We start from the raw sequence: 11,414 nt of genomic DNA, 5'->3' as shown, positions 1-11,414 counted from the left end.
CATAGTGGAAGCAGGCCAAAATGATTGCCATCCCCAAACCCTCGAAGGATCCTATAGTCCCTACTAATAACAGGCCCATTAGCCTTCTGAATACCATGGTCAAGGTTCTAGGATCATTGATCCTCCACTGCGTTTCCCAGCCTCTAGCAGTGGCTGGGCCAATCCGTCAAGAACAGTTTGGATTCACTTCCCTCCTGTCAGCCAAACTCCAAGTCCTTAGCATCACGGAACATGTCAGCAAGGGCTTTAACTCCACCATGTCAATGCCAGCGGTTTTCCTGGACCCTCAAAACGCATGTGACAAGATCTGGCAGAACGGTCTTGTGTACAAAATGCTGACACAGACGACCATCCCCGACATCTATGTGAAGATCGTGGATAATTTCCTCCACGATAGGACTTTCTTGGTTACTCAGCAATGTCACCGCTCCAACTTATATCACATGTCGACGAGTAACGCTCATGGCTCTGGGTTGTCTCCCATCCTTTCTAACATCCTTTCCCACACTGCCACCTGGCGCAATACATCGATGATATGGATCTCTATACCACCAGCCGCAACACAGACCAGCTCATTGCTCTCCTCCAGAGGCAGGTGGACACGACAGTGACCTGGTGTCATTCTAGAAAGTTTGCCCTCAGCGCCGCAAGACTTCTGCAGTCTGCTTCACTAAACATCGCCCCATCCTCCGCCACAACATCACTATTGCAGGTATCCCCGGGTTCCATGGTCCTCTGATACCAAATACATAGGTGTCTGGTTGGATAAAAAGGTGCTCTTCCATCGCCATGCAGAATACGTAACCCACAAATGATTCAGGCTGATAAAAGTGCTGTATGCGCTGTTCCCAGTGTTCACCAGCAGTGAACTGAACCTCGACACAAGCTCCGGCTGTACCAGATGGTGGCCCACCCTTCCCTCACCTATGGCTCCACTGCGCTGGCTGCAATTAGTGCCTCCCAGATGCAGACCCTTCAGTGCCTCCAGAATAAAGTGCTTTTGTGGAGCCTGCATGCCCTCTCCCCTCATGAGGGTAGTTACACTCCATGAGGAAACAGACATGGCCACTCTCAAGACGTCCATGCGAGAGAAGGCAAGATGTCTCTATGTTAAAGTAGAAGCCCTATGTGACACAGTCGCCGGTTTACAAAACATTGGCACCATGACACCCTGGCACTGGCACTAACATCCTGTTCCTCTCACCATCCTTGAGGACTCCGATTTCAACCACGGTTAACGATAGCCTTCTTACGGCCACTCATGCAGCGTTAGTATTGACTTGATGGGTGTCGACCATCGTAACCCACCCATGTTGATACCTAATGTTGTTCTTCATTATGTTACATCTTGCCTGCAGCCTGAAGTTCAACTGCGGGAGGTTGGTATGGGACTTCAAGTCCCACTGCCACACATTCAAAGTGCACTCCAGTGTCGTCTTTGGAATGGCATCACTGCTGAATGGAACAGTTGTACCATCCACCAACACAGTCAGACCGTGAGCAACTGGTGAAGCTGCATTTCAACCTCCCACTAAAAAAAATTTAAAAGAAGATGCACTGGGTTCCCACCCCCTCCAGCCCCCCCCCCCCCACCACTGCACCTTCTTCTCCCCTCTTTTTCCTTCCTCTCTGGCCTCCTGTCCCTCAGCAGATCCCTACCAGTGGCTTTTATTCCTTGTGTGTGCTCTGTCACTCACAGTGGTTTTTTGTGTCTCTTGCTTTGTGTGTTTTTATATTGTGGCCGACTTTTAACTTGGGTGCGTGACTCCAGTGAATTTTAAGTGCCCCACAAATCGCCGACTGTGTTATTTTAACTTTATGTCGACTCTTTTACCTGTCCCACAGTGAACATTCCCGTGTTAGTGTATATTTTAACTTCCATTATCTCCAATTACTATGTTTTTATATCTCCTATTTTCGCTCTTTTTTATGTATAAGTTTCCTCTGTTATTATCTGTATGTCACTCAGCTGAAGAGCGGCGGATTGTAACACTGCCAGCCCTCCCATGCCAGGGACATGGGTGGGGGGGAGGGGGGAGGGAAGCAGGGAGGGCCAATAGCGCCCTCTGGTGGTGGCGTTTTTAACTAGGTCTGTTGGTCTCTGATCCCCAGGGTGAACACACAAAATTTTATATTCCCGCCAATAAATTTGAATTTCCCGCCAGTTTTTAATTTACTGTCAAAATTTCACTTGGCCGCCATTTTCAGGCAGGAGGGGACGGCATTTCTCAGTGCAGCGGTTGGGACGGGGTATGTGACAGTGGGGAAAACTTATGTGTCATCAACAGGTGGGGCAATTAATTTATCAATTAAATTAATTAATTAATCTTATATCAATTTGATATCAAAAGTGCGTCAGAACAAAGTTTGTCCTTCTACTTTCATGGCTGACATAAGCTGTTCTTTGTGTGACAGAAACGAGTAACATGAACAATTTTTAAAAACTACTTGCAGTGCATCTTAGCAGCTAAAATTTTGACACTCCATTTCTTTTACTGTACTCTACCCATATAAAAACTTCAGGTTGATTTTTGACATTTCAGATTGGTCCATTCCTTTGTCAGCTGAGCCTGTGATCTGCCCAGAGAGGTTTGTAACTGTCACTGTGCTTATGGCCTTTGTTCATGCTATTACTATTGTACAATAGTAATCATTCACTACAGTACAGTTCATTTCTGGTGTGTTGCTGTTGACCATGGTGAATTACACGTTTGCGGAATACGCAACATGATGTTATTGTACAGCAAAGCTCAGTGCAATGAGAGGGCTGCTTGTCAGTTGTACGCAGAGCGTTTTCCGCACCGCCAGACACCTTTGCACTCTCTCTTTGCTACAGTGACCAGCGATCCTTTGAGACAAATACATTCCCCACCAGTAAGGCTGACTGTGGTGTTCCATGGCCGCTATGCACAGCCGAGTTTGAAGAAAGTATATTCCATGCAGTGGAAGAGGACCCTATGGCGAGTACCATAAACATACAGGAAGACTGAATGTTGATCACCAAACTGTCAGGCGTGTTCTCATTGAGCAACATCTTTACCCGTACCACCCTCAGAAGGTAAAGGCAATGCAACCACAGGATTTTATGTCACGAGCCCACTTCTGTGAGTGGTTCTTGCACTGTTGTGTGGAGAACCCAACTTCTCATGGGGGATCCTTTGAATGGATGGAGCCAAGTTCACCAGGAAAGATATTCCCCACTTCCCACAACAGTCATGTACGGACTGATCAAAACCAGCACGCTGTGGGCATAGCTGGGTTTCCAGAACGATATGGTATGAACACCTGGGCAGGGTTCGTGGATGGACAGATGATTGGGCCATACCTTCTTCCACAACATCTCACAGCCGCTTCATACTTGCGATTCCTTGACAGCATACTGCATGGGCTCTTGTCGAAACACGTGGTTCCAGTACAATGATACACCACCTTATGTTTCACGTGTGGTCCAAGATCTGGACTAACGATTTGGGCAGCAGTGGATAGGTCGTGGTGACCTAATTGCTTGGCCTGCACGTTCTCCCAACTTGAACCTGCTAGACAACTACCCGTGGGGTTACATGAAATCCTTAATTTACGAGATCCCTGTGGCGTCCGAAGAAGACCAACTGGCACAGGTTATGGCTGTTGCGGGTACTGGAGGACAAGGGATGGGTGATCACGTGTATCAGAACATGTTACGGCGGTACCGTAACTGTGTTGACGTCGGTGGCCATCACATTGAACTCTACTTGTGAGTGGATACAAATGGCAAGTAGCAAGTGTCAGAGAGCAATGTGTGTTGCGCTATTTTCCGTGTTACAGTAAAACAGTACATTTCTGGACATGAGTTCCTATGTTAAACTTAACCTTGTTGGTCCCCATTGCAAGTCCTCAATGTCTGTAAACGGAATTTAGTTACACCGTGTGTTCATAGGACATAAATTACAATATAAAACCCACAGCCGGCCGAAGTGGCCGTGCGGTTAAAGGCGCTGCAGTCTGGAACCGCAAGACCGCTACGGTCGCAGGTTCGAATCCTGCCTCGGGCATGGATGTTTGTGATGTCCTTAGGTTAGTTAGGTTTAACTAGTTCTAAGTTCTAGGGGACTAATGACCTCAGAAGTTGAGTCCCATAGTGCTCAGAGCCAACCATTTGAACCAAAACCCACCAAATAGGGGTTTCAACTGTAAACGACGAAATCCAATATGGCGTCTCCCCACTTCTGTTTCTGACATAGAATGTGATCTTGCATCTTATAGGGCATGTTCCTCGAACCAAATATCTGACTTACCTTATTAAGTATTTCACGCTACAGAATGCTGTGGAACGTGAAATCCCACGCTGTGAAGTCACTAAATTCGAAGAGCTCCTCGTCCACGAATGCTTTATCGTCCCATGCGAGGATGCCTTAAGGGAGTTCTACGCCTCAGGCTTTTGTGGACAGTAACCGTCTAGCTTCAAGTGTCTGACAGATTAGGTTTCTCATTATCTCTGGGACACTCTGTCGTGGGTTGTAACAATTCATGTTGCCTTTCCTTGTATGGGTTCAATAACTGCTGTCAGTCCTATTTATCATGGATGCCACACACTTCACCAATATTCTAGAATGCGTTGTATGAGCGTTTTGTAAGCCGTCTCCTAATTACCATGATTGCACTTTTCCCCGTACCCTAGTAATGAACTGAAACCAGTTTGCTTTACCTACAACTGATCCTAAGTTACTCTAATTACTCATTATGAAACCTGTCAGTGGCTCGGTAAAAGTGAGGAATATACAGCCACAAAAATCTTTGATCATTTTTCCAGTAGCATAACACAAATTACAGGCACGACGAATCATCTATACCGAAATGGAACTTTTATTAGGTCCAATTAACTGATAAAATGTGTTTGGTGGACAGATAACGAGTTAATGTGGTGACGTTGAGTCCGAAAACGCGCAACTGATCTATTAGAGGTAAGAGGGATATGAGTGTCCAAATCATTAAATAATCGCACCACAGGAGTAAGACTGTACTGTGGTATGAAAAGTGCAAAGGTTTCACTTGTGACAGAATGGCCGAAACGGCCACGCTGCGTTTAGCGCACAAAGCAAACCCTTCGCTCCCCACCGAGACAAGGAATCGTGCGGCGTAATGGCACCTCAGCTCTGCTCTGCGCTCGAACGATCCATGAGCGCGGATCACGTGCGAATCGGCGTCCACTAACATCAAAGTATAAACGACTGCCACAGAATTAGGTTAGACCTCGTTCTGTGTGCTCCTCAAACCTCTGAAACACGATTCTTGCCTTTGGACAAGGTCAGTGATCCTGCTGGTAGATAACGTCGCTGCCGGGGAACATATCAAGCATGAAAGAATGCAGGTGATCCGCAATAACGTCCACATGATGCGTAACTGATGTGATGCCTTCGATTACTAAGACCCGTCCAGTTAAAGTCCAGGTGAATTATCTACATAGTATAATACTGCACTCACCAGCCTGCTCAGTGCACATTTAAAACAGCGGCTCGCCTGGATGACAGCATATCTGGACACGACCATAGACCTGATGTAACAAGAAACGTGATTCATTCGGGCAGACTATGCATTTCCGCTGACCCATGCTCAAATCTGGATGATCCCGAGCCCGCTGCAATCAAAATTTTCGGTGTCGTTGGATCTACACTGGAACACGTACAGGTCGTCTACTGCGCAGCCTCGTGTTCAACAATGTGCGCTGAACGACATCCGAAACATTTGTGCCTACACCAGCATCGTACCCTGTTGTCATTTCTGCCACAGATCGCCGCTACTAGCCTCCCTTAACGGAACTGGTAACGTCCTCATTATGTCATGAAGCGTCGTTGTCCAGCATTTTGTCGCCCAATCGTGGTTTTACCATGTTTCAACTACTTTCCATAGAAGTTAACGACAGCTGCCCGTGAACAACCGACCAGCGTCCCGTTTTCGAGATGCTGTTTCTCAGGCGTCAGCCGTAACAGTCTGACCGTTATCAGATTCGCTTATATCAGTGGATTTCCCAATTTCAGGCTCCAGTCGTCGGTAAAATAATCCCCATTCGTCTCTTCTCCGCTTGTGTACTTTCCTTACAGCGTCAAGTGTCCACAACGCAACCATGCTTCATTCAGTCACAGTGGGAAGCGGTCATAATGTTTTGGCACATCAGTGTATGTTTTAATTGCCTTAACGTAGACCTAGTCTAATTAACCTCGGTTAATAGTCAGTGTGTTGTACGCCTGAGCGACGGAAGTGGGCCCCACAGGCCGAAGGAATTAGCCCACGGTACCAGTCGTGCCATTGTTGTCTACTCCTTACACAACTCTCAATGCCTGGTTGAAATAAGTTGTTTTACTTCCAGATCGAGTATGGTGTCAATCCAATACAGCTGCCGTAGTTAATGTATTTCGCTTTTAGGAAAGTGCTTCTAACTTTAGATGCCAATTTCGTTTTTATTCAAAAAGGGAAATTTTAAAACATTTAGAAAAGCCCTAGGACGGTTACAGAAAAGAAAACGAGACACTAATTGTATTGACAAAATTTAGTGGACATGATGCTTACCTTTGCATTACACACTCAGAGGATCGCAAATGGCTTTTTGCAGTTATTCTACTGCACTCTCACTGTACTTTCCGCTTTTATGTATTTTATCAAGAAGTGCACTTCCTTTTGACATGATGTCATAAGAATAAGCACACGACACCCCAGTAAAGTGTGTCTTTACAATGAGCAAGGCCTTGCCTTTCCACTGTCGGTGATAAAAGGAAACTCACTTTTTGTATTTCAGTCAAAATTACATTTTCGTTTAGGCATGATGAAACAGTGATTATATACATTAAAAATTGCCACGTATCCTCTATAACATCTCCAGACTGATTACCGAAACAGAAATGGAAATTCTTACCATCTAAACCAACAGTGCGCAGTAAATTGCTAGTGTAAAATACTTTAGTCAAGGTGAATCACAAAAAAATAATGATTCAGATGGCTCTGAGCACTATGGGACTTAACTTCTGAGGTCATCAGTCCCCTAGAACCTAGAACTACTTAAACCTAACTAAACTAAGGACATCACACACATCCATGCCCGAGGCAGGATTCGAACCTGCGACCGTAGCGGTCGCGCGGTTCCAGACTGTAGCGCCTAGAACCACTCGGCCACTATGGCCGGCGAATTACAAAAAGCGGGGCATTAGAACGTCACCAAAAGAACTTTCGGGACAGTGGCACATTTCGGGAAAAAACTGGACTGTCACGAGAAAAGCGAAACGAATGGGCATCCTATTCTCGCCCAGTCTGTTGCTTTACAGAAGCCTAAAGAAAGGGATCTACAAAACTTTTAACTTATGCGGAGCACCTGGAGCTGCGCGTAAGAACCCACTGGTAAGATCCTCGTAACAGCTCAATGCATACCCTGTAAACTGTCCTAATGCACATGAAAGTGTGCAAATTATCTGAGGAATATGTAACTATCTTCCGCATCGCAGGGACTGCTCCTGCACCGAATGGTGAGAGTGGCCAGGCGCCAAGAAACAGCTCTGCCCCCCCCCCCCCCCGCCTTAGAATACCACAAGCCGGCGTCCTTGGACGGGTTCTCGAGCGACGATAAGCGCTGTTCGTTGACAGATACTCGGCGGACGCGCAACGCGCGGCCTTTATATAGAGACCGGCTGGGAAGGAGCGCAGAGTCGCCCTGGCCAGCATGTCGCAGCTCTACCTGAGGACGATCGCCTTCTTCGACAAGCGTGTGCCCCCCAAGCTACGGCCCCTCTGGGAGCACCCTGCAGGTACGCTGTCTCTCTGCCCACTGTACATTAAGATCGTTTCACACTTGACGGGCCGGCCGCGGTGGCCGTGCGGTTCTAGGCGCTTCAGTTCGGAACCGCGGGACTGCTACGGTCGCAGGTTCGAATCCTGCCTCGGGCATGGATGTGTGTGATGTCCTTAGGCTTAAGTAGTTCTAAGTTCTAGGGGACTGATGACCTCGGAAGTTAAGTCCCATAGTGCTCAGAGCCATTTGAACACTTGACGGGATGGAACAGAAGGTCAAAACGTTCCACAATGCATTTCAAATCACACAGACCGCCAACGGAACGGAACGAGACAGACGATAGTTAGTCCATAAGTAAGAGTGGTTTAACAGCAGCGTACGGTGATCCAAAACATGCCATTCCAAATTATTTAGCGGAAACTTTACGAACAAATTCTTCGGAATGGCCGTTTACACTGCAGCTGCATAAATTGTATACATGAAACCTTCGCTAATTCGGAATTCACGAAGTGAAACGAAGCCTTACCGTACCAGACAGCTCATTTGTTGAAAATATTTGCACATCCCCTCCCTTCCCATACGCTTCACCTATGGCCGATAGTGAATTACGTATGTGTGTATTATTGTTGGTAACAAATATGCAACAACGTCAAATTCTGCTCAGTTCGCTTCCTGAAGGCTGCATAATGAACTGTGTTAATTTACATCTGTGTGATCGCTTAAAAGTGTATTGAAATGTCGTGGAACACAGTACAGCAACCAAGATGAGTGTTAGGTACGATGATCTAAAACATGCCATTCCAAATTATTTAGCTGCAACTTTACGAACAAATTATTCGGAGTGGCTATTTACACTGCAGCTGCATAAATTATATACATCGAAAACTTCGCTAATTCGGAATTCACGAAGTGAAACGAAGTCTTACCGTACCAAACAGCTCACTTGTTGAAAATATGTGCTCTCCCTTCCCATACGCTTCGCCTATGGCCGATAGTGAAAAACGTATTATTGTTGTTAACAAATACGCAACAACGTCAAATCCCGCTCAGTTCGCTTACTGGAGGCTGCATAATGAACTGAGTTAATTTACATCTGTGTGATCGCTTAAAAGTGTGTTGAAGTGTCGTGCAACACAGTACAGCAACCAAGATGAGTGTTAGGTATAGATATAAATCATGAACTTTGGGAGATATTGGGGATGAAAATATTGTCGTGGTATCATCGTCAGGCAGTAGTGCCTCTTTGGCTGCTATAGACCATATCATTATAGCTCCAGATGACAGCAACAATTAACTGGTAAAGTGCGTTCCGCTGTAGAGTAAATGTAGCATAGAAATTTCCAGTAAAGTGCCGATTTTCATTTTGGTATACATATAGTAATGTATCGGTTTATGTACAGTGTCTTTAATTTGTTTAATCTTATTGTTCGTTTCTGTGATACTATTACATTAGTTGTTCTTAAATTAACTATAGTGACATTCTTTCACATAATATTACAGTTAATTTAGTTTTTATGTAACCACTACATACGCTGTATGTTTCTAGCTATAGCTTCAGATAACTATTTTACCAAAAACAATTATTATTCTTATTTTCAGTAATTCAGACTGAGACTCGTAAGTTAGTCCGAATTAGCGAGGCTTCACTGTATTTGTAAACAACTGCATCATACTTGCTGTTACGTTATTATTTTTTTGCCCCAGACGCGTTTCGTCTTCTGTTTCAAAACTATCTTGTTTGAGCAATTTGAAATATATCACGAAAAATTAATTTTAGATTTAAAACGGTTGACGTCCTGGTTTTTGCATTATATAAAAGAAACTTACAATTAGCTTTCCTAATGCGCACCCTGGCAACGTTCCTCTTCCTTCTGGAACCACGTGCTGAGAGTGACATTTGCACTCCACTTGACAGCATATTGCGCATAATTGGGTTGAGACTGTGTTTATGAAAACCGCAAAGAGGGAAAATGCATATTACATATGTGTAAAATGCACGAAAATTTGTTTCAAATTTGGAAATTTGTGGTAAGGTCTTATGGGACCAAACTGCTGAGGTCATCGGTCCCTGAGCTTACACACTACTTAATCTAACTTAAACTAACTTACGCTAAGGACGACATACGCACCCATGCCCGAGGGAGGACTCGAACCTCCGACTAGGGGAGCCACGCGGACCGTGACAAGGCGCCCGAGACCGCGCGGCTACCCCGCGCGGCCAAAATTTGTTTCAATTACGGCTGTGGTCATATGGAGAATAAACAAGAACGTTGATAGTACTTACAAAAATCCGTAAGACCACATCATTGTATGTGAAAATCAAGACGTGAACTGCTTCAAGTCTGTAAATGAAATTTTGTAGATAAAAAGAAGATTTTTGATATTTCAGAGCATCCACTAGCCGAGCAATTTTCGTAACAAATCTAACTAATCCGTCAGCTAAATGCTTCTAATAGAACCTAACCGTCGGAATAAACGCAGAATTCTTGAATATCCCAATGTTCATGAAGTATCGCAATTAAGTTTTACTCCATAAGCAGTAAGTCCATTAACACTTGTTCGCAGTCAGCATCGAATGCGGAAGTAGTGTTTCACAGTTCATTCTGTTATTTTTCTGATTTACTCCATATGTATAAACAATATTCTGTACTAAAAGTTTTGGTCAGTATTTCGCAAGAAAGGCAGGTGCTAGAGAAGAAAAAGTCACCGAAACTAAATATAACTTTGGTAAATTACGGGAGTATCATCTATGTCATCTGCTAGCAAATCATGCAAACTCCTATTTGTGTGTGTGTGTGTTCGTATTTTGCAAACAATGTATCCGACGCAGAAATAACGGTAGAGGTTGTCAACACGTATGCATTTTCGTACTTCCCTTCGCAGTAAAATCACATTTCTTCTTTACTACCAACTTTGGCTGAGCGCCTGTCTCTATCACAGGCCCCAGCCGCAAGCAATTTAGCGCCAAAATTGGTACATGCTTCAACAGCATGTATGTGACATACAACCAAAAGAATTCGTCAACATAGACGTTGCTACCACTACTGGCGGAATTCTAATTTCAAGGCGGAGAACAAAGATAAAAACTCTGGCCACGCTTTCTTGGAAGACGCAGTATGTGAGAAAAAGATGTACGAGACAGGTAAAGAAATTTATGCTAGAGAGTCGTCTATTTCGGAACTGTGCGCGAATATCACTGCAGGTGAGCAGTTGCTTTTAAGCGATCCAAGGGTGTCTTATTTTCTCGAAACACTCATCTTTTTCATAATTTTCTGGGGATCCTTCCGGGAATATAATGCAAGCTTTTATTTCCACCACCTCGATGTTCATTGTCTAATTCACTTGAAGCATCACTTCTCGGTAGCTTATCATTGTAAAATTGTGAGCAGCGCCAGCAAGAAAAACTTCCCTGCAAAAGATAAATATGTTAACATAGAACATAAATTTGTTATAACGCCCTTTCTGATAGCATTTGTTTGGAGTGAGGAGTTATAGGCAAGTAAGATTTTGACGATAAACAGTACAGACAAGATGAGGATAGAAGCTTTTGAAATGTCGTGCTGTAGAAGAACTCTGAAGCTGAGATGGATAGATCGAGAGACTGATGAAGAGGTACAGAATATAACGATTGAGAATAGAGCTTTATGGCACATATTTATTA

The 11,414-nt window shown here is 44.5% G+C and overlaps 1 protein-coding gene across 1 annotated transcript in view; it reads left to right on the top strand.

Moving 5' to 3' along the window:
* The first annotated feature begins 7,617 nt into the window (after positions 1-7,617).
* Positions 7,618-11,414, top strand: part of LOC126249628 (uncharacterized) — a 66,095-nt gene continuing 62,298 nt past the window's right edge. The window contains exon 1 of the mRNA XM_049951301.1: positions 7,618-7,769. Within this exon, the coding sequence (XP_049807258.1) occupies positions 7,685-7,769 (85 nt within the window). The 5' untranslated portion in view covers positions 7,618-7,684. The remainder of the gene's footprint in view (positions 7,770-11,414) is intronic.

Source organism: Schistocerca nitens, chromosome 3 (genome assembly GCF_023898315.1).
Source record: "Schistocerca nitens isolate TAMUIC-IGC-003100 chromosome 3, iqSchNite1.1, whole genome shotgun sequence".
Taxonomy (NCBI): domain Eukaryota; kingdom Metazoa; phylum Arthropoda; class Insecta; order Orthoptera; family Acrididae; genus Schistocerca; species Schistocerca nitens.
This window is presented reverse-complemented; position numbering and strand designations above follow the sequence as displayed.